This window comes from Nannobrachium achirus (assembly GCF_963921795.1).
Source record: "Nannobrachium achirus genome assembly, chromosome: 6".
In the NCBI taxonomy this organism is placed as follows: domain Eukaryota; kingdom Metazoa; phylum Chordata; class Actinopteri; order Myctophiformes; family Myctophidae; genus Nannobrachium; species Nannobrachium achirus.
The window spans coordinates 20,969,991-20,994,796 of NC_137815.1; the positions used below are offsets into that span (position 1 = coordinate 20,969,991).

General features: G+C 42.3%; 1 protein-coding gene across 1 annotated transcript in view; it reads left to right on the forward strand.

Annotated features, from left to right (window-relative positions):
* The window catches only part of col7a1 (collagen, type VII, alpha 1), a gene marked incomplete at both ends in the record, with an annotated part of 225,733 nt that overhangs the window by 148,544 nt on the left and 52,383 nt on the right, over window positions 1-24,806 (forward strand). The window contains 10 exons of the mRNA XM_080728016.1: window positions 4,248-4,367; window positions 5,256-5,465; window positions 14,252-14,356; window positions 14,766-14,837; window positions 15,234-15,278; window positions 20,147-20,182; window positions 22,296-22,331; window positions 22,683-22,727; window positions 24,539-24,601; window positions 24,739-24,774. Of these exons, the coding sequence (XP_080584142.1) occupies window positions 4,248-4,367; window positions 5,256-5,465; window positions 14,252-14,356; window positions 14,766-14,837; window positions 15,234-15,278; window positions 20,147-20,182; window positions 22,296-22,331; window positions 22,683-22,727; window positions 24,539-24,601; window positions 24,739-24,774 (768 nt within the window). The remainder of the gene's footprint in view (window positions 1-4,247; window positions 4,368-5,255; window positions 5,466-14,251; window positions 14,357-14,765; window positions 14,838-15,233; window positions 15,279-20,146; window positions 20,183-22,295; window positions 22,332-22,682; window positions 22,728-24,538; window positions 24,602-24,738; window positions 24,775-24,806) is intronic.

Genomic DNA, 24,806 nt, shown 5'->3' on the forward strand with positions numbered 1-24,806 from the left:
AAAAAACATTTTTTTTCATTGCATAGTAAAGAAAAACATACAAAACCGTGGCACAGCTACCTTGGAGGCATTTTGGCATCTGGCACATATCTATTGATAATGAGCACCTTATCAATCCTGCTTATTGAGCCGGGCTTTTATCGAGCCCACTGTTGAGCGTTTTCTAATATTTCGTGGAAGGACGTGAGACGACAAATTCTGAACAGAACAGGTGTATTTTTAGACCACCATCTATGAAGATAAAAGACAAAAGTAACAAATATTATCATTAAAGTTATACCATGTAACTTTTTTTATAAAATAAATCTTAAAATTGTCCTAACTGTTAAATCGCTAAAGTTTTAGAACCCCCACTCTGTTATTTTCAGCTTCTGAAGCCTTCTCTTTATATGTTTTCTATGAGTTGTGAGGGGGGGAGAATTTCCCGGCAAAATGATGTCATCTCCCACATGATACACTACCGGCCAATCACAGCGCCGATCATACACCACCGGCCAATCACAGCGAGTCCTGCTGTCTCTAAAGGAAGTAGCTTCCCTCAGCAACTGTGTTTACATTGGTGAAGGAATCTTGCATGCTACTCCCTCAATCCTGGTCTAAAAATGATGGGAGACGGCTCTACGGAATCGTATCGGCGAGGCGGAGGTGCTCGCGACGGCCGCGGTGCCGGAACGGGGGTCCGCGACTCCGGCCGAAAAAAGCAATACCGCTACTGACCACTAGTTGAGCAGCTTCCACAGTACAGCTTTAAATATCATTAAAACAATCATTAGTTAGTGTGCAATAAGTGTTAAATGGCTTTAAATTATGAACTATGAATAGTACTGTAATAATTTCTTGATCGCCTCTTGTCCTGATTGTTTAAACATGACATCATGGGCCGCTATGCTCGATAACAAGCTTGATAAGCCCAAAGCTTATTGATACCGGGTACTCAATACATTGGTAAAGTGTCATTCTGAAGCTTGAGACTGTTCGGTTGGGCGCTTTCCGAGTTACGCCAGCCAGGGACGTGCTGGCCATTGGGAAAAGCTGGACAACTCCCGAACGGCCGGTTCATCCCCGGCCGGTCCAGGCTGGCCATTAGGAAAAAATTTAAAATGAAAAGTCGGCCTTCGTTACATTTTGGGGGCTGGGCGGCCAACAAAGTAAATCGTCCCTGTCGGGCAGAAACCTTGTATCTCCAAGTTTCAAAAGCCCTGCTTCATCATATAAGGCTGTTGCACAAAAGTAGTGAAAACAGCAGATCTACAAGCACACAACGCCTCGCACCGCAGTTTAAATCATTTTTAAAATGATAAATACAAAACAAACGGTTTTGGACATACAAGGTTTCCACCCGACAACGACGAAATATAACTCATGTATAGTAATTTGCCCACTGGCTTGTCACTTGTCATGATCTGAAATGGCAAATCTTTGAGTAGCAGCAGCGCTAGAGAGACATCTCTCTCTATGGCACGCAGTGAGGCCCTCTCCAACTCTTTTTCCCGGGCTGAATCAGGGGTCCAGCATGTCCCTAGACACGCAGACAGAGATTTGGTAAATGATACGTAGCTATAAATGTAAGCAGTCAGTGTGATGGGCTTCTATCCTGATGGGCTTCTTTCTGCCTATGCAAATGTCCCCCCGCCGGATAATAAAGGTATCTATCTATCTACAATATTAGCCATAGTAGCTGATGCATTTCACTTTGGCCCATTGATATAGTAAGAAAAGAAAACTATTGTAAATTGAACTATTGAGGAATCATCCAGCCAGGTCCAATGTAGATACTCTTCACGCTTCAGCTCCCATGGATTGTTCTCATAAAATACTTTCACTTTAGAGATGGGATTTATGGCTCTTTGAAGTGAGCCGGATCTCTGGTATCTGTTCCTTTCAAAGAGCTGTTCAAAAGACTGGCTCATTTTAGTTACTAGTTACTTTGTAGATTTTGATTATGAGCACAAATCAGTGATCACTTCAACCCGATTTACAAGCTCACAATGCGTCTCAAATATTGTGAGCTTGTACATCTGCTATTTTCAAAAGATTTTTCTACATTTTATTCATTGGAAAACTTGTGAGGGGACATTCTGCTTAATGAGTACTTTCTACTATTTGTACTTTAAGTAGCCTACATTTTGATACCAATACTTTTGTACTTTTACTCAAGTACAATTTAATTGCAAACTTCTACTTGTAGCAGAGTATTTCTACCCTGCAGTATTGATACTTTTATTAAGTAAAGAATTTGAGTACTTTTTTCCACCACTTTTCATTAGAAAGGAACGTGCTCCCTACTGCAAACCGGATCCCATCGTTCATTTCAAAGAGCCATTCAAAAGACTGGTGAATGTCCCATCTCTAATTCACTTCAGTCAGGAACACTCCCATCATAGATTAGATAGAACCATTTATTGCAGCAACTGGAATGCAGTTATACTTGACGGTGATGCCTTGCTTTTAACCACTTAAACCTGAGTTGCAACCGTATTGGACTGCTTTTTTCTCTCTACTTCAAATTTCCTCGACAAAAACAGACGATCTATGATCTGTAGATCATAGATCTACAAGATCATAAATCATGGTTAACTCACTTAGCGCCGTTAGGCTCAATGCAAACCATCCGACCCTTACGCAGCTTCACTAGGTCTGATTTTGATTCGGAAACTTTCTGTGTGGCGTCTGTATACGTTCCGCTGCCCATACCGATGGTGGTTTTAGACGATCAAGCACGAATTGAACAGGATTGAGCACAGATGGCGGGCTGCGGATCTCCCATTGTGAGTCAATGGAGCGACGTCACTTTCCCATCCTTTATTCATGGTTTAAAGATGGCTTCTTCTGAAGGTTTTAGTGTTACGATGGCGCACTCTAGTGGTCTTTTTGTGGTGGTATATCATCATGGCTTTGAAAACAATGAAATGATACCCTATCATGATGATAAAATATAGCTATTTCCTGGCGTTATTAGCGCACATTCATATTTTAAGTTGGCTGGCAAATTAAAATGATCCCTGAATTGGCCATGCAGAATGATGCATCATCTTGAGCTCAATCAGGGAATGCAATGCATGATCCCTCACTGTGTATCAGTGGTGTAAAGTAACTATAAAAAAAAAAAAAAAAAGAAACATCACATGGATGCACCTGGGACGTATCATCAGTGATGTAGCCTGAACTCATACCCCTCATCCAGGTGACCCAGCCAGGGGGTTGATCAAGTGGTGGAGGCAAAGCTCTGCCAGCACTGCAGCATGTGTAGCATCATCCGAGTAGCAGGGATCGAAGGAGACATTTAAAATAAATTGCACTGCCTTGTCGTTTGGTGTGCAGGAAAGAACGGCCGATCACAAACACTTATTAAATCAGCCGTGTCCACTGAGGCTCGCCTAAAAACTCCCCCAAGTTGAAAATATTTCAGCTCAAGCTTGAGCAACTTCACACAGAGGAAAACGCCACACATGAGCGCGCCAGCGCAAAATGCTCAGATACCTGAGCTACCTCAGATACCTTTGGCTTTATTATCCCAAGGGGGATCAGAGAAGTATGAAAAAGAAAAAGGCACAATAAAAAGAGGAATATATATATATATATATATATAAAAAAAAACAGTCAAAAACAGTCAACGCTCATACTGTGTGTGTCAAACACAAAGCAATACTTAAAGCACAACTTATCAATACAGTGCCAAACAAAAGTGTTGAAACAGTCAGTTCTAGTGAAAAAGGCACAATAAAAAGAAGAATATACCGGTACGTAAAGAATAGACACCAAAAAGTCAAAATCAAATCGTTACGGTATATTTCACACCAACATTTGTTTTGAAGCCCTTGAAGATATTACAGTACGTCAAATTTTTTGAATTGCACACAACTAACTAAAAAGTCATTTCGAGTGATTGCAGAGGTTGAAGTACTTTTTGAGCGGTGGTCACACCGTCTCCATAGCGTGGCCGTGTGTGTATGTGTGTGTGTATGTATGTATGTATGTGGGTGGGTGCGTCCGTAGCCTGAGGTATTTAGCCTGCAATACCTTTTCTGACCACACATGTTAAGGGAGGGGCGCTGTTGTTCAGGCCAGGCACACTCACATTCACACACACATGCACGCACGCACGCGCGCGCACACACACACACACACACGCAGCCTCCACCGCTCAGTTCACACGAGTGTGATTTTTCCTGCAAGAAAGGAAATTGGCCCACCCTTTCAAGTGAATATTATCAAGTGTTTGCTGTCCTTTCTGATGATGTCCATAGATTTCTGACCTGAAGGTGATGGTGGACAAGAAGGATGCACCAGTGGTGGTGCAGAAGGCAGAGAAAGGCCAACGCGGAGACAAGGGTGAGCCGGGACAGCGAGGACCATCTGGGGCAGATGTAAGTACTGTAGTACCAGAATCACTGGGGAGGCTTACTGCAAAACAATTGACATACGGATAAAGAGACTATACCAGTGGTGTAAAGTTACTAAGTACATTTACTTACAGTAGGTACTGTACTTAAGTACAATTTTGAGATATTTCTACTTTGCTTGAGTATTTCCAATTTCCTGTACTTTTAATTCTACTCCACTACATCTCGGATCCAACTAATGTACTTTTACTCCACCAGATTTATTTGAAAACTTTAGTTAGTAGTTACTTTGCAGCTATAAATTATAATATTATAAAACATACATAAACAACTTTATCCCTATTTTATTCTTTGGCTATTTGAAAATAGCTGATCTACCAGTTCACACGCGACGCGTTGTGAGCTTGTAGATCTGCTATTTTCAAACATTTGTACATTTTGATGCCAACACTTTCCGACTTTTACTCAAGTACATTTTGAATTCCAGACTTTGACTTGTAAGGATGCACACACACCAAAATACCTATCTGTCAATGGATTTCAATAGGGAAGTTTTCATGTCAGTGGAGGATATCTGCACGCCGCGCCGACCTTGCGTTTATGTGGAGCAGATAAATTCTCTGATTTTCCCCCTCTGTCCAATCGGGTCAGTCGCACCAAAAAGTGTATCCGCTGGCGACCATATTTTGGTGTGTGTGCACCCTTACAGAGTTTCTATATTGCAATATTGATACTTTTAATTAAGTAAAATATTTGAGTACTTTTCCACCACTGGACTATACAAAGATCTCCATGAGTACAAATGGCGACATCTGATTGATGTACCCATGCATAACATGTATTATGTAATGCATGAATGGCATACAGTATGTTAACCTTCATCATCCTGCTTCATTCTCGTTTGTGCCCCAGGGTGGTCGTGGCCCACCAGGGGAGAGGGGCACTAAAGGAGAGCATGGGGAGCGTGGGCCCATGGGGCAAACCGGGCCTACGGGAAGGGCTATTGGGGAGCGAGGACCAGAGGGACCCCCTGGCCAGGCTGGAGAGCCAGGCAAGCCTGGCATACCAGGCGTTCCCGGGAGAGCTGGGGAGCTGGGAGAGGTTGGAAGACCAGGAGATAAAGTGAGTTGGTGTACTGTAGTTATTTTTTTCGTCTATTTTACCTTTTTTTGTGCGGTTTCTTTGTTTTTTATTTCTTTATTGCACTGCTGCTCCCCTTGTTAACTTGTATTATTTTGTATTGTTCTTATTGAACTTTCAATCTGTTAATTAATTACCTCTTCCATTAAGGAAAGGATTCCAAATAAGCCTGCCGGCTTCTTCCTTTCCTTGCACAGTATTCCGTTTCCTTGATATGCATCGTTCTATTTTGTTTTATATATAATGTGCTAATAAACTAAATACTGAGAGAGAAAATAATAAAGATGATGAAATGCGAATGAACCGGGGATTTAAAGATGGGCAAGGGGCGAGAGATTAGAATGCACTGAAAGTTCCATTCTTCAGCATGGCTCTCAGCAGTGGTTCTCAAAGTGGATTCCAGGGACTCTGTGGTGTCTAAATTGACCCATACAAGTGTGTAACTCTGACAGTGTACAAATGGAACCAAATGAACCCTGACGGGTTCATTTGGTTCCAGTTGTACGCTGTCAGAGTTAAGGGGAAGACCTTGAAATCTGAAAGTTTGAGAAACACTGCTCTACAAGAGGTACTGTACCACCAATAGCATCCCGACTGGCTGCATCACTGCCTGGTATGGGAACTGTACTGACCTCAGAGTGCATCAATGTGATGTGATCTTCGCTCCATGCAAGACTTACACAATGAATGCTGTGGCGGCGAAGCTCGCAGAAACATCAAAGATTATTGTCGCCCAAACCCAAGCCCGGGCAAAGTTGCTAATATGCACCCAGCACCCCAAGCCTGTGCAATGATGAACAACGCCAAGGACACTGGTCTGACACAGGCCCTTTACAGCAGTCGTTCGCGTGGAAGGAACCCGTTATTCCAACCAGTTCCTTTCCCCTCCATCAGGCGCCTGCAGCTGGCCAGGGGGAGGCATTATTGAGACCAGGATTACTGCATGCAATCTTTTTAGCCTGTGACCCAAAAGAGAAATTAGACTTTTGCCTGGGACCAAAACTACATTCTCGCAAGGAGTTGCTTTGTGCCACGTTGCTTGTAGATTGTCTATTTTCACTGCTTTATTTGTTTTCTCTACCACAAGTTTTCTCTAAATTAGAATTACTTAGAAAAATCTCTTTTTTTGTTCTTAGAATTTATTTTATAAAATAATGATTAAAAACAAAATATAAGAAAAAGTCCATATATGGGTATTCCCCAGAATCCCTTTTATGCCCATGAAGATCCCTGATGTCATTGCCAAGAATTGCCCTGAGGCGCCTTACTTTTAAATATTATCTAAAAAGAAAATACTGATTGTAGGCAATATTTTAAGATAAATTACAGACTAAAAGGTAGTATTGCATCATGCATTTATGCTAGTGAAAAAGTGTGTGCGTGTGCGTGTGCGTGTGCGTGTGCGTGCACGCGCGCACGCACGCACGCACGCACGCACGCACGCACGCACGCACGCACACACACACAAAATTTGCGCTGTCATTTTGTTTTGTTGCTGTTGGTAGTCATGGTTGCCAGTTCCCACCTGATGTCATGTGGGAGTTCAGACTGCTCCAGACCATGCTGAGTGACTGCTAGCTTGCATAACATCTTCAGGCTGGGATTTAAGTCTAGGATGTACAGGTCACCAGAAATGAGGTTGTTTTCTTTGTATCCTCCATGCAAGATAACACAATCTCCCACCATGCAACAGATCATCCCACACATCCTACAGGGGTCTTTCCCCTTGGGCTCAACCTGCTTCCAGGAGAAGGTCTCTGGACTGAATTTCCACAGATCATTGAAGTACTGATTCCCATTCCAGCCACCAAATACGTACAGCTCTCCATTGTAGGCAAATGCTGAATGACCACTGCGTTCTTCTGGGAGAAGGTGTCCAGAAGGCTTGTTCAGCCAGCACTTTGTCTCTGTGTCAAATCCTGTGACCTGGTTGTATACGTAGCCATAGCCCAACCAGCCCCCAAATACAAAGATCTTTGTCCCGATGATGGTGGCAGAGTGACTGTATGAAGCAGGTGGTGGAGTTCCTTTGGTGTTAATTAAAGACCAGACCATAATGGTGGTGTCCAACTTGTACATGTCATTAGTATATCCAGTCAGGGTGTATCCTCCAAATACATACATGACCTTCTCCAGGACACAGGCTGAGTGGTGTGTCCTTGCTTCTGGAATAGACCCAGAGACATTGGGTTTGAACCAGCTGTGGGTGTCGACATCAAAGGCATAAAGCACATTGCAGTAAGGATACCTTCCTCCTCCCCAGATGTAGACAATTTCTTCTACCAGCACAGCTGTGTTGCCAAAGCGCTTGGAGGGAACCTCAATGGGACTTTGTCCTCTTCCATTTGTCACTGTGGGCAACTTCCTCCAACGCAAGGACAATGTGTTGAAGATTTGGACTTCAATCTGACCACTGTTGTTCATGTAGTTGTTGCCAAATGAGTACAGCTTGTGACCGACTACCACAGCAGCATGGTAGTGCTCTTTAGGTCCTCCTTTCAGATCTACAGTCCAGTGAAACATTTCACACAGCAGCACCACCGTGAACTAGTGGAACAGGATTTACAGATGTTATATTTATATTGTTAAACAACAGCTTAATTAGTTGGAATATCATTTGGTTTATTGGACGTTTGCTTTTAAAGACCAGTACATTGGTTGTGATGACAATGCTGTGATGTCATTGCGTGATGACATAGTATTCGGAACTTTAGATCCATCCAGACTAGTACACTAGTACAGAGCCTTTTAAGTGGCTTGACTGTCATGATTACACCCACACACCATGTGAATATTATACAGTATTGGACTGACCGGGACGGACACTACACACATATTCTGGACGTAAAACCTGTTCATTCCAGACTGAATTGACCATATATGGACGTGGGGAACACACATGGGACACACCTTTACGGACAGATAAAACCTGTTCATTCTGGACTGAAATGACCATATATGGACGTGGGGGACACACATGGGACACACATTTACGGACAGATAAAAAATGTTCATTTTGGACTGAAATAACCATATATGGACGTGGGGGACACACATGGGACACACATTTACGGACAGATAAAACCTTTTCATTCTGGACTGAAATGACCATATATGGACGTGGGGGACACACATGGGACACACATTTACGGACAGATAAAACCTGTTCATTCTGGACTGAAATGACCATATATGGACGTGGAGGACACACATGCAGGACACATAAAGCCACCGCTTCAAAAATGTATGTTGCTATATGAGTGGCGTTCAAACCAAAATTATACTTAACTCAGCGGGTGCCCACGAGGTGTCTACACGCCAATCTCTTTGATGTCTCTGGAGGCCCACGACGCGTTGACGTGTTTACTGTATTAACTTTAAATCTCACCGTTTGGTTGGGGCTGCGCCTGGATGTAGCCCATTAGCCGCTAGTCGCTTCGAGTCGACGCTGAGAGCATCGCGCGGCCGTTTTTCTCCGTATACTCCAATGCATTTCCCCATCTTTAACGCCCTTTATCTCTGATGTTTGTTTTATGGCTAAAACTGTGGCGTGGTGCGGCAAAATGTCCACATTTTGATTGGCAATGAACAGCTATGATCAACACTGGCCCATACAGTAAGTTACACAATAACATCCTGTCTGCGCTCATGTGACCAAGTGACGTCATGACGCATGCATTGACGCAGCAGGGCCGGATTCAATACAATGGTGGTGGGCCTGGGCAGCAAGAGGGGATAAATGGGGCAATCCAGGGGCACCCGATGTGTTAATATATTTGGCAGTGGACCCCCATCTGAAAATGATTGCGACCTTAGGTCGCAGTTTAGTATGTGAACGGTCACAGCTTGTCCGTATGCGTGTATCTCTGTGGGCATAAAAGGGTATGATGTCAGATGTCATAGACATAATAGGACTTTCACATAACAAGTAACTGAGTAAGCATGTTTTGGCTCTCACAGCATTTCTCCATATACAGTACATGGAACACCATATATGGGTACCAGGGGTCTCCATATATGGGTTACTGGTCCGATATACATCACTGACCAGATGGCCAGGGCAAGGTCGCATGTCGCCCTGAGTCGTCTTACTAGTATATATCAGGAGGGAAGTTGTCAGGATTTAAAATGAAGCAACACAGAACTAAAGATTCCTATGATTGACCACTAGTTGCGCTGTTCTGGTACCAGAAGCAACTTGTTCTCCATAGGATTCCATTCTATTCCCCCGAACTTTTACATTCTATTTTCTTACCTTAATAAACACTAGACCTTACCCGTTCGAAGATATGTGCTCCAAAATATGTCAAACGCACCCGGTGAAAGTGTGTGAGAGAGAGAGAGAAACATTCCTAACTGTGAGAGAAAGGGGTGTGTGTGTGTGGGGCTACAGATCCCATGGCTTGGAGGAACGGACCGTAACCCTGGCAACAGACAGCAGAGTTCAACAGAAGTGGTTAAGAAAACGCTAAAAAAACTGCTTTAATTTGGGAGAAATGAAATTCGGGCTCCGTCAGTGTTGGTATAATGCTAATGGCCAATACCATGTGAACTTTGGGATCAGTTGCTGAAGCGAGTGAATAGATAAACGTAGATAAGCGTGAGCGTTAGAGCGTTAGAGCGTGAGCGTTAGAGCGTTAGAGCGTGAGTTTGCTCCTTTATTAGTAGGATTGTCATAAGTACTTTATGGTTCCTGTCACTAGTTTAAAGCCTCATTTCAATCACCATTATATGCGTTTTGTGAAAATATGGTCCAATTTATGTTATATTTGATGTTAAAGCAGGGTATGCTGTAGGAGGGGCTTGTGGTCATAGGCTTGTGATGGTTCTTCTTTGTGTGCTTTATTTTGCAAGCTCAACACCACATTCTCCCAAGTATCCCTGTGGTTGCACGTGACCGTTGGCAGCCAATAGCATTCGAGATGGTACCATTTCTACCAATGAACCTTGATTTCTGCAATAATGGCGGCACCCATAAAAGGGACAAAAAAGCATCATTTTCTCAACATTGAAACCAATGGCTTATGATATATATATATATATATATGTCACGGTTTGTTAGAGAAACAGGACGGTCGAGAAACGGAGCACTCGTGGTGCCGCACGGGGCGGAGCAAGCGGTCGCCACAACAACGTCCTCCAGGCGGAGCCGCTCGATTGTCCACGACATTGCAAGCGGCGCGAAGGCCAGCGGACCTTGGTCCTGCTCTTCGCCCCCGAGCGCCGCAGGCGCGAGTGGCCGCGAAGAGCGGGCCAGCGAGTTACGAAGCCGTGGTGAATGCAATTGTTATATTTATGCCCAGGCCGTAAGGCCTGGGCAAGCCCACGATAAACGCCCTGTCCAAGTGACTACAATGGAGCTAATGGCTAAGCTAGGCTAGGCTAGGCTAGGCTAGTAAATAAAGAAAGAGAGTCGCAAACGAGTGACGTCAGCGCCTTCACTAGTGAATGGCTGTCGTCGCCACCTGGTGGTGATTAGTGTGTGGTGAACGACAAAACAAGCGCTCTTACATTGAACGTCCTGAGTTACCCAAACATACTGTAACATATATATATATAACTCTTACAGATGTACACTTGCCGCAAATCATGACATCCCTCAGATCTGTTTTGTCTGGAGACCTGTGTTGCATGTCCTTCCCCCATCCCATTAGTTCTTCGTCTCCCTACGAACCTTTCACAAAGGATATTAGCTGGGGAGTCATGCATTGCTCCTGCTTACATCATATCGTCACTGTCGGGCAGAAACCTCTTATCTCCAAGTTTCAAATGTGTATGTTCTTTTCGTAAAGTAAAGTCCTGCTTCATCATACAAGACTGTCACACAAAACTAGAGAAAACAGAAGATCTACCGCGAGGCGTTGTGTGCTTGTAGATCGGCTATTTTCTCTAGTTTTAATCATTTTTAAAAATGATAAATACAAAACGAACGGTTTAGGACCATAAAAGGTTTTCAACGATATGTCTGTTTCTTTCTTAGGGGGATCGAGGAGAGAGGGGGGACAAAGGAGAATCTGTGAGTACCGACAATGGCATCATCTACAGCAGGGGTGGGCAACTTTGATGATGGAGAGGGCCACTATATTTTTCACACTAACTCCAGAGGGCCACAATGCATATACAGTCAAAAATAGCAAAAATAGCCGATCTACAAGCTCAAAAGCTTGTAGATCAGCTATTTTTGCTATTTTTGAATTGGAACCCTGAATTATTCTGAGAGATTTGGGAATTGGAATCCTGAAAAGTTCATTTGTATTTATTTTCAAATGCATTTATATGTTCTTATGTTATACTTTATGAACTTAAATACAAATACATTGGACATAAAAAAAAAGACTAGTACTTGTCAGTAAGCTACTAATAATAGACTGAAGTAATTAAAGAGGGTCTTGTTTGCATGTTTGGAATTGTAACAGCTGAAATCAATATTATATCAGTATTCTGATATTAACCTGCGGGCCGCATTAAGTAAAGGTGGGGGCCGCATGTGGCCCCCGGGCCGCCAGTTGCCCATGTATGATTTACAGTATATTGCAACCCAACCAACATACTCTCGATATACTCTCGTTATGCATAATGATATACATCGCATTGAAAATGCCTGTTTCTGCAGGGGAAAGTAGGATTAACGGGACCAGTCGGCCCTCCTGGGCCAAAGGTAAGTTCCTCAGCCTGAACGTCTAAATGTCCTGCAACCTCACACAGTCAATACTTCCACCTGTCCCATTATATATAACAGGGGTTTTCAAAGTGGTTGACGGGGCACCCTGGGGTGCCGCGACGGCAGTCCAGGGGTGCCGTGAGATCATATGATAATATTTGGAATTTATTTGGACACTTGAAAAAATATTTAGTATAATTTTAAACTTGAAGTGCAAAGTTGTTTTCAGTCAGTTCTAACCAAAATGGCTGTTATCTCAACGTTTTCCTTGCAACATAATCACTAAAATATCGTCACTGTCGGGCAGAAACCTCGTATCTCCAAGTTTCAAATGTGCATGTCTTTTGGTAAAGCAAAGCCCTGCTTCATCATACAAGACTGTCGCACAAAACTAGTAAAAACAGCCGATCTACAAGCACACAATGCTTCGTGTTGCGAGGCGTTGATCTGCCGTTTTCACTAGTTAGTACATTTTATAGATGATAAATACAAAACTAACGGTTTTGTACAGGTTTCCACCCGACAATGACGATAATAAGGTGCTGGGAGTGAAAATTATATTGTAGGGGTGCCTCGGATTTAAAAAAATATTTATGGGGTGCCCTGACAAAACAGTTTGGGAACCCCTGATATATAAACTCAGCACAAAAAGAAAGGGAACTTGACTTCGGTCCATTATATCTCCCCTTCAATAATACCAATATGTATTGTCTTTTATATAATTTTTATCGTTGATTCGTCACCTTTACAAGGAGGTACAGTTTGTAAGCATCGGGCATTTGTGGAATGAGCACCACAGCCAAACGTGTGGGTAGCGCCGACCCAAAATTTGCCAACATTTTGTCCGTTATATATCTCAACACTGGTTATATCTCCCCTTTAATTATGCCAAATGGTATTGTGTTTGATATCATTGTTATTGGTGATTTGTCACCTTTACAACAAGGTACAGATCGTAAGGATCTGGCATTCATGGAATGAGCAACACAGCCAAACGTGTGGGTAGCGCTCCTCCAAAAATGGTAAATGGCCTGGCAGGCTTGAAATACTGTTCTTTTGCTGTTCACCTTTGTTGCTTGGTTCATTGAATGATTTCACTCTCCCACAGTAATAAGGAAAAGAAAAAACAACACACATTGGCCATTTTTACACTTTGTTAATTTTAAACTCAGTTTCAGGGAAGCCCAAATGAGAGTAAGTTCCAGCAGAACAGTATTGTAAGCCATTTTGGCAAACCTTTGGTCGGCGCTACCCACACGTTTGGGTGTGTAGCTCATGCCTCGAATGCCCCATGCTTACAAGCTGTACCTCGTTGTAAATGTGACAAATCAACGATAAAAATTACATAAAACACAATGCAAATTGGTATTATTAAAGGGGATATATAATGGACCAAAGTCAAATTTCCTTTCTTTTTGTGCTGAGTTTTATATATTACAGATACGTGGTTTCAAAGTTGCTCGTCTGCAGTGGTGTGAAGTAACATTTACTCAAGTATTGTACTTAAGTACAATTTTGAGGTATTTGTACTTTTGTACTTGAGTATTTCCAATACCTTTACTTCAAACCCACTACTCCTCGGATCCAAATATTTCACGTTTACTCCACTACATTTATTTGAAAACTTGAGTTACTAGTTACTTTGTCGATTTTGGTTATTATTACAAGAATTACATTAACCTAATTAATTTTGAAAATAGCCAATCTACAAGCCCGCGACGCATTGTGAGCTTGTAGATATGCTATTTTAAAAAGATGTTTATACATTCTGCCTAATTACTTCTGGTACTTTAAGTACGTTTTGATGCCAATACTTTTGTACTTTTACTCAAGTACATTTTGAACTCCTTCTACTTGTAACAGAGTATTCTACCCATTTTCAATGGGCTTGCAAAGTACACCGTGATGATGTCATCACGGTGTACTTTGCAAGCCAAAACCCAATATCAATCCTCCAGTTCTAGGCAATACAGAAGTTTTTTTTTTCTTCTTTCTTATTTACATATAACTATGACATACTATAGTTCAATGTTGATAATGTCTGGTTCTGCCCTTTAAGTAATAAAAATGTGAGTACCTTTTCCCCCCTGCTGGTCTGTGCGTTCAGGGAGAATCCCCAGCAGTCGTAAGTGGTGCCCCTGGTGCTCGAGGTCTGCCAGGACCCAAGGGAGAAGCTTGTGCTCCGGGAGAACCAGGAGCCAAGGGAGAACGGGTGAGATATTTACCCTCCGAAGAACAGAGCAGAAATAATGAGTCTTGGCTTTAACATTCACTTAATTCACCTATTTCTTTACTCTTGCTTTTAGCTGAATTTTTAAATCCCTTTGATGCTATTGACGTCCACACTGTTCTGAAATTGTTCTTCAATGTTTTATGTTTTTATTTTTATTCCTCTGCTTTATTGTATTCATGTGTTTTTTTTTTCTCCTGTTAAGCACTTGTGCTTCATTTTCTGCTCTGTAAAGCGCTTTGAGCTGCATTTCATGTCATGAAAGGTGCAATACAAATAAAGTTTATTATTATTATTATTATTATTAATTCCCTAATTCCCTATGCAAACTGAACTTCTGAATGTGCATTAATTCCTCTATGCAAACTGAACTTCTGAATGTTTATTGCAGGGGTTTTCGGGGCCTCGTGCCGAAAAGGGAGACAGAGGAGTGCCGGGAGAAAAAGGACGCGACGGCTCGGAGGTGAACCGAACTATAGATTACCTGCTGTAATGTGAAAGAAAAGCTGTGATGAATTAGATCAGTTTCACTCTGGGTTTGACGTTGGTACTGTTACTATTAATGTGCTGGGATTATGTACGTTCACTAGATTCTCAAGTCAAACTAATAGGTCTAGTGCAATTTCGAAGCGTTTTATCAAAGAAGCAATTCGTTGTTGTCTGGTGGAAACCTTGCAAGTCATTTTTAAAAATGATTTAAAATAGTGAATTGTGTGCTTGTAGATCTGCTATTTTCACTACTTTTGTGCTACCAAACTCCCCCTCCCTCTGGCTCTAATACAAAAAAAAAAAGAACGTACAAATTTAAAACTTGGAGATACTTTCTGGCTGACAGTGACGAATTGTTTTGTCGTTTCAGGGTGCAGCAGGGGAACCAGGTAACCCTGGCCAGGAGGGGAAGCCGGTAAGTGTTGCTGTATGGTAAAAAGGAAGTAACCCTGAATACACAGGGAAGACATACTTCATATTAACTCCATAGACACGTACAAAACAGAAAAGGTACAAAACTATGGCACCACCACTTTAAGAATCACTTCAACTATAGCTATAGCAGAAATCTCAATGTTGTGTTTAATGAATGGTAACCGGTCACTTCGCCAGAAATCCAACTCGCCAAATTGTTCACACTCATTGGGCAGGCTTGTCAATGCTCCTGGATTCGCCAGGATGATTGGCAATTACATCTACTATGTTAAATATTTTCTGGGGGAGGACCCCCAGATGAGAAGTCATTATTAAGGATCTTACTTTGCTTCAGTCATCAAATTTGTACACCTACATTTGGCATTTTAAGGCTGAAATTATACCCATGTTAGTAAAGCAAGCCTGATAAAAGTATCAAACATGCACAAAATTCAACAGAACACAGGAAAATATATCTGTTAACTCATATAGTGCCAATCCCGAGAAGACTCGTGAAAAATACTCGAGTATCACATGGTGCCAATCCCGAGTATTCTCGTGAAAAGTAATATATTACTGTAACGGCGGATACATTACCGAGAACAATGGCCGGAGTTCCGGAGACGAAATCCGTCGCTGATTTCGCATCATCACGGCTCCATGAGCACAAAATAGTCCCATCCATAACATTGAGGTGGACGGGGGATCTCATCTTTAATGTCCATTATCTCAAAACTACACTTTAGAAGCTAGGATGGAGGCAGATGCTCGCTTATGTTACACATGTATAAAAGCTCCCGGTCCGCCATTACACAACTCCACGTGGACAACGATCGGTTCCGGCACAGGACCCGATGACGTCAGACCGGAAGTGTTTGCGCTGTGGACTTCTGGCCTTCAAAATAAGATAACGGGGGTGATGCCAACCTGAGACTGGCATCGTGGACTTTATAATCCGTTAATTTCATGGGCACTAAATGAGTTAAGAAGTTTTGGGGGGAGGACCACCAGACCCCTGTTGGGGAGTTCCCCGCACCCTCTAACAAAAATGAATCTCCTGGATTCTCCTGGACTGACAGTCCAATGTTGACAACCCTGCTCATTGGCGAGGTGTCCTAGCAAGTTGATTTGGCGAGTTGGATTTTTGGCGAAGTGACTGGGATTCTAATGAATAACCCCCGGTAGAACTGTGTTCTTGCATTCTGTTAATGTTCATAAACTGTGTGCATTTTAATAAACGTATTGATTATACATTTCGATTGACATAATTTTCATAGTACCATTTAGTTATGCATGCATGCATTAAAGTATAGCTTACTGTACAACTATAACTATTGACCTTTTGAAAGCATCTGATCAGCAGGATTCCTCTCAAAGGACATACTGTGCCGAGGACTCCCAGTTTACCCCTTCAAAAACAAAACCTTGAAGAAAGCCAGAAGGAATTGATTGGCTGGGAATGAGAGTACACACGATCTCTTAACCGTTTGAACCCTATCCTTTGTTGACCGGAGTCCCCCTGGGCTCCGTACGTGATCCTCTGTTTGTTAGCCTCACGTAGCCAGGCTTACTCATCTGCGAAGAGAAAAGCCTGGTCAAGATATGAGGCAGAGAGAGTTCTAGGAGGTGTGGCTGAATTTTCACGGAAGTTGTATTTTTTTCACAGTGCAGTGTCCCTGCAAACGTATTTTCCGCTGGAAAAACTCTGGTCTACGTCTCCTGCTCCGTCAGTTGCGCTCGCAATAAACAATATACAAACAAAAACATTGATTCAGGCGATGTTACACCTATAAGAGCGAGTTAAGAGCTACAATCTATTTTAGTTTTTTCGCTTGGGAATGTAAACAGACCCGCACCGCATGACGTAACGTCCGTTAAACGCAGCACTTCCGCTAGAAATCTTGGAACCAAGCGGAAGTCATATCTTGCCCAGGGTGTCTGTTTGTTATATCACATGTCTTAGTATCTACAAGCTGCAGACAATGCTACACATTGGAAGCTGGTAGAATTGTTATTTTTCGCAGATTGTTCTCCCCCAAAATACAGTAGGATGCTAGGGTTCATGTAGCCGAGTGGTTCTCAACCTGTGGGTCGGGACCCCCAGGGGGGTCCCCAAATTATTTTGGGGGGTCCCTAGATGATTAACTTAACGTGCAACATTGTTTTCTCACTCAACAGTAAACAAAACAACATAAAGTTTAAGTGCACATTTCTAAGGTGACAATTTAAGGAATTTTTAATACCTCTAAAATGACAAATTAAACATTGGCCAAATTGTCAAATATTAGAGGCAGAAATTGTGAAAATAGCTGATCTACGTAAGCAATTTACCCCGAGTGAGAGGACATTATGCTCTCATAATGTGAGGACATTATGCTCTCATAATGTCCGCAGTGATGGTGTTATCGCACGAGGCGCAGCCGAGTCCGATAACACCATCACTCAGGACATTATGAGAGCATAATGTCCGACCCCGAGTGGTAAATAGCTTTTCTACCACTTTTTCCCGTATACATGAAAGAAAACACATAGTTGTAACTTGCAAGGATCTTAAGTTACAATCATTATTCCCTATAAAACTTCCGCGAGACAGCAGATAGTTCCACAAACAACATCTTCTACTCACCAACAGATGGCGCCAACTCCATACTAATCCATGCGTCTAGCTTACAGCTAAGCTAACGTCAGTTAGAAGTACCGTTCCGGCCGTAAATAGAGGCTGTTCGCTTCCAGAAAGGCATAGGTTCAGAGAAAAGGGGCTTTAAAGTTGGCGGATTGCATTGGATCCAAATAAATCGGCGACTATAGCATGCACGTTAGTAAACATAGGACCGTTGCCACCGTCATTTGTTGGTTGGGGGAAAGGACCTCCTGAAGTCCCCGGATGTACACTGAGGCGCATTGATCTCGGACACACAACTTTGCGGCAGTTGTCCTCTGATAACCTCCGGAATTTAGCCAATCAGAATCCAGTATTTGAACACGTGACTCGAAAAAGTGGTAGAAATGCTCACAACGCCTTGCGTTGCGAGGCGTTGTGAGCATGTAGATTTGCTATTTTCACAATAGAACTGTGTTATACAAAATGTAATACCTCAACTCTTAGTGCTCATCAGGGTGGGGGGTCCCCAGGTCAAATATGATTATTTTGGGGGTCGCGGCCTGAAAAGGTTGAGAAACACTGATGTAGCCTGAAATCAATATCATTTTCGGGTTTCTGATCTGGTCGGGAGCGGAAATAACCACAAGCTGGGACCACCGGTACCGTGCACCTCTAAAATGATTCCCCTAGTTTAAAATTGGTTGAAATTGATATTATCGTTTAGTTTCTTTTGGTATAATAAGCGTTTGGTATGTTCATCTTTTAATGCCGGACTATAAGCCGCAACTTTTTTAACATGTTTTGAACACTGCGGCCTAAACAACGATGCGGCTAATCTATAGATTTTTACAGCTAACGGCCACCAGGGGCGCTCTAGCAGGAAGCAGGAAGGACACCTCCGGCTTATAGTCAAGTGCAGCCTGTATATGTACACATTTGTTTTTCGTTCTAAATTTAGCTGGTGTGGCTTATATTCAGGTGCGGCTTATAGTCCAGCAATTACGGTAACTAAAAGACAATTGACTACGCCTTAAGTGGGGAGACAAAAACAATGCAACGCCAACCGGAAACCAACCACCGGAACCAAAACCGGATCACACGGATAGTTTTAGAAGTAATGCCAGGAGTTATAGAAAGTGTGGTGATGTGAGGTCAGGGTTCATGTGGTTCATTCATACTGTAACACCCATCATCCGACAAAATGAAGCTTAAGGCGGAGGAGGAGAGGAAAGGATAATAGTAAGGGGATTTTATAAGATATTTGACCAAACTGCGAAGTAAATCGTTACCAAGAAATTTCTTCACCAATGTGTTTCTAAAGGTGTGTGTAATAATATCTACTAAAAGGTTGAAATTCAACTCCCGGGGGAAATAAAAAAACTGATTTGTGTTTGTGTCCCATTCATTTACTATACAGGAAAAAAAATACAAAACATAATTATGCTTTAAGTAGCATGTGATTCCTTGGGCTAAAAACGGACCCACAAAACGATGGTTTAGTGATGAATCATCACTTTTCAGCGTTTTGTAGGGGCCATTTGTAGCCCACGAAAGTTTTTCGTGCAAAACAAATGCTTGCAATGGATTCAGCATCATGAAAAACCCCTAGTTTGACCCCTCGCATGCTACTTAAAGCATATTTCTGTTTTGTATTTTTTCCCTGTATAGTAACGTTAATGGGACACAAACACAAATCATTTTTTATGAGGTTTCCCCTGGGAGTTGAATTTCAACCTTTTAGTACATATTATTGCACACCTTTAGAAACACTTTGGCGAAGAAATTTCTTGGTAACGATTTACTTTGCAGATTTTCTTATGTTCCCCTTACTATAAGCGCCTCCCTATCAGTCCTCATGATGTTGTGTTTCCCTCCCTGCATGCTGGAGCAGGGTCCATCAGGGAAAGCTGGTCTTCCAGGCCACCCAGTGAGTAACCCAGAAAGGCTGCCTCCCCCCCCCCCCCCTTGGCTTGGGGCCTGCGGAGGACGCCATTGCTGCAAGCACTAAACCCCACAGAGCTCTTATCTCTTTACCAGAATCTTTGCGCTGACGCTACATAGACCCCCCTTATTAGACAGTAACCTTTTGCAACCTTGCCGCTAACTCCTTTCACTGTCTCCTCTCCTCTCACCCCTTTTTTTATCTGTCTCCTTTTGTATGTTTGTTCCTACTGTCCCCCCCACCACCACCACCTGTCCCTCCATCCTCCTTTATATCTGTGTCTGTATCCTCCCTCCCCCTTCCCATCTTTCATCTCTCTCTCTAGGGCATGCCTGGGTTTCCTGGAGTACTAGGCAGACCGGTAGGTTCTCTCTGCTGATGGCTGGCATTGCTTGACACCATGGGGTGGAAGGGGAGGGCTAGGCTGGAAGGGGTTTGCATCAGGGACGTGCTGGCCATTGGGAAAAGCGGGACAACTCCCGAACGGCCGGTTCATTCCGGGCCGGTCCAGGCCGGCCATTAGGAAAGAAATGTCGGGCAGAAACCTCGTATCTCCAAGTTTCAAATTTGTAAATTATTTTCACAAAGCAAAGCCCTGCTTCATCATACAAGGCCGTCACACAAAAGTAGTGAAAACAGCAGATCTACAAGCACACAACGCCTCGCAGTGCGAGGCGTTGTGTGCTTGTAAATCGGCTGTTTTCACTCGTTTAAATCATTTTTAAAATGATAAATACGAAACTAATGGTTTTGGACATACAAGGTTTCCACCCGACAACGACAAAATATAACTTGTGTAATTGGCCCACTGGCTTGTCACTTTGTCACAAATCTTTGAGTAGCAGCAGCAATGAGGGCCTCTACAACTCTTTTTCCCGGGCTGAATCAGGGGCCCAGCATGTCCCTGGTTTGCATGGAGGCCATGGCCACTTTGGCACGGAGCTATGAGTCAGCCGGGCTCCCACCAACGTTCCTCTCCTCGTTTTTTTAACATTGAGGAATATGTAGAACACTGCAGCACACGCACACGCACACACGGACACGCAGCCCTGCGCTGCAGGACACGGTCTGCATTTATTTCTCAAATTAACATCCCGAAGAGAGCGGCGGTGTGGGATAAGAGTCAAGCCCTTGATAGATTCCTCATGAAATATTAATCCGGACCACCTGTTCCCCAAAGCAGCCATGTCAGAGGCAGGATGAGTTGAATTTTTAATACGTAAAACAGCACAGATTTGTTGGATAGATGAAAAGAAAAGCGAGCCGACACCTCTGAGCTGTAAGACTAGCCGGGAGCGGCACGTAATACTCTTCAGTGGTGGGAATACTAAAGGGCCGGGCTCCAAAATAATGTACTGTCTGTTTGTTGGCTTAGACCTTGCTTCTCATGCATGGCTGTACCTGCTGTCAGTAGTGTAGGACACAGTGCACCCCCTCGCTCAGCGCTTTGTCATGTTGTTCCCTTGTGTTTTATGTTTGTTCATTTACATTTTTGTTTCGTTGTGTCTACACTGTAATATCCTGAGTGTTCATGTAACTCTTTGAGTGTACAAATATAACCAAATGGACTATTTCAGAGTCAGAATCAACTTTATTTTGCCAGATGTAAGGCCTACTGGTCCAGGCGCATACCACTTAGGCATTGCCACATAGGCAGCCGCATGGATGCCTGGTGGCATCGCCGGTTCGATTCCCGATCCGGACGACCTTTGCCGCATGTCACTCCCCATCTCTCCCCCCGTTTCCTGTCAGTCTACTGTCCTATCAATAAAGGCATAAAAGCTCAAAAACAAATCTTAAAGAAAAAAAAAAGTAATTTGTTTTCGTGTAAGTTCCATCATTTGTAGTTTTCAGGAAAAGGGGGAGGAGGACAGGGAGAGGAAGACCAAGGAGATAAACACAAAAGAAATGGGTCAAAAATCTAAGTGCATTTACTATATACTGCACATATAGCATAAAAGAGAAGCAGATATACATGAGGTTAGACATAAGATGCTAAACGTAGCATGTACAGTACATCAGGTTCAACATACAGTAAGATGCTAAATGTAGCATGTATGTACATGAGGTTCGACATAAGATGCAGCAATATGGTGAGGTAAAAACAAAATTGCAGCAGGTGCAAACCTAGAACGTTAACAGATATGGGATACAGACCTTTGTGCAAATGTTACTATTTGGTTACATTTGTATACTCTTTGTTGCATTAGAAACGCATTAAGTCACACACTGAGGATTTGACTGTATTTCTGATTCATGCCAAAAAGAAACTGAGCCATGTTGATTTACAGAAACATATTTACATGTAAATATGTTGTAAATTTAAATATATGTCTTTGTTTGTGTTTGTAGGCATGTGTGCTAGTGCATATAGGCAGTGTGTTAGTGCATAGGCAGTGTTAGTACAGTATATGTGACGAACATGTGAGTCAAGTGAATACATGAATATGAATACAGCATAACTGTGTTTACAGGGAAACGTCGGGGAGCCTGGAATTAGAGGACCAACTGTAAGTACGGTAGCACGCATGACACAAATCGCCGCTGTCGAGTGGACTGTAATTCTAATATCAAAAATGATATTTCCCAAATATTCTTGACAGTAAACACCTCATGTCTGGTGGGTCTGTTTTTAATGGGGTTGATTCTTTTTTTAAGTAATTCATTGTATTTCAAATGTATTTAAAAAGTAGTCAATCTTAGGAGTGTAATCTGTTATTATTATTACATTTCAAAAGTAACCTTCCCAACCCTTCTCACACAAGTGTACACAACAAGTTGTAAAGCGATTACAATACAGTAATGCATAACAACCAGAATTGCCTGTGAATTTGTATTGATGATATTTGTTGAAACTTCAGGGCCCCATTGGCACCAACGGGCCTCCAGGTCCACCTGGCGTGAAGGTACGTATACAGTACACTATACATTACTCGGATACCCACAATACCCATACAGTATGTTGCATGTATTAGCAGAATGATATCCATGGGTTTGGATGCTGCTGTAGAGTCCTGAAATAACTGAATGTGTGTTTGACAGGGTAACCAAGGACCGCCAGGGGTTGGTGTCCAGGTAAGGCTGCTAGATTTCTAAGATGTTTTAGTTCATGGGTTTCTTTTTTTATCTTTCTTTTTTTTGCCTTTTTAAATGTTTTACTTTTATTTGATATTCTACATTAATTTATTTTTTGCATGTGAATGATAAATATTTTGACAGAGGACTTGGGCTGTCCTGCTTGGTCCAGGTAAAAAATACATTTGTAAATAGATGCATTCAAATGTGGGTGTATCCAACAACAATGTTGGATAAAAACAATATCCCTGCTCTTTACTGGTAATGAAGTGCTTTGAAAACAGACGCTATTTTGGATCTATGATGGACCCACTGACACAATAGTGGTGGTCCCCAGTTTGCTCGTAGTTAGGATGGTGGTCCCTAGGTCAAAATCTGTTGAAAACCCCTGTTTGAGTTGATAACATGGATGCTAGGGGCCATTTTGACACACTATTTAGACGATATATGGCACAAGGTCACAGAAAGAGATAGAAAACCAGAAAGGTAGGCTATTTGTTCATGAAATTGACGAGACGAACATATTTTCTATCATCGATAATGTAAATGTACTGTATTTCCATTTCACCCTATCTCTCCTCACCACTCTCCTTGTCTCTGAGCTCAAAATATGCACAGCAGGCAGTGGCTACGTTTCAACGGAATAATGATAAACAAAAGCTAAATCAAGTGATTTAAAAAATATTTCATCTTCCATTTCTCCCCACAAAATCGATGTATTTTTTTTGGCGCCTCCTCCTAGCATGGCAAATCGATTGGAGCTACCAGGCACTCACTGCCGATGCAGTGGATAATCTCTGTCCCAGATCATTAATTGTTATTTAAACCTCAATGCTGAGTCTCTCCGCAATGTCAGCTACTGTACCACTACAAGTGATGTGTTGAATACGGATGGACAGTGGTGTAAAGTAACTGAGTATATTTACTTGTACTTAAAGGGGCACTCCACCACTTTTCAACCTATCTTCATATAATAGGTCCTCACTAATGTTCATGATAAAATATCACAATTTTTTTCTACTCAGTTTGGGTCTCATAGGAGAGCTGTGGGTGGGTCAAATCCTTCTACCGGTGACATCATCAATGGGAAATGCAAGCTAATAGAAACTGCAGGCTTTCTATTCCTGAAAAGGTTGCAATGTTAAAGTGGAAGCCATTGTTCTCGTGATAATAAAAATCGAAATATTTTTTTTCAAAAATATTATTATTCTTTTTTTGTCAAACGATGATGTCACCGGTAGAAGGATTTGACAGCTCTCCTATGAGACCCAGACTGAATAGAAAAAAATTGTGCTATTTTTTTATGAACAAGTGAGGACCTATTAAATGAAGACAGGTTGAAAAGTGGTGAACTACTCCTTTAAGTAGAATTTTGAGGTATTTGTACTTTACTTGAGTATTTTCCAGTTTCCACTCTCCACTTTTACTTCTACTCCACTTTATCTCGGATCCATTGTACTTTTACTTTTAGTCCACTTTGAGAACCACTGATATGCTGTATACTTAGAAGCCTTGAAAACGCCATTTTGGGGTTTGCTGTCTTTACCTTGCACCTTTTATTTTCACTGTAATGTTTTCATGTCTTTTGTGTGCACAATCAAATCAAATTCTATAGGACTAACTAAATCCCATCTCTCCTCAGGGTGTTCCCGGTGCCCAAGGGAGCACAGGCCTGACAGGACCCCTGGGACCTCCTGGAGCTATTGTAAGTGTAAATCATAAACATTATTCTCCCTGTGGGATAAACTGCTTCATCTACCTTCATCATAAAATATTCTTTGGAATTCTCCTGGTATATTGATATCGTATTTCCCATTACCGGTATGTTTGTTTTTCTTTTAGGGTCCACAGGGCCCAACAGGACTAACAGGGCAGGTGGTGAGTATAGTACAAAGCTGATATGAGAGCTG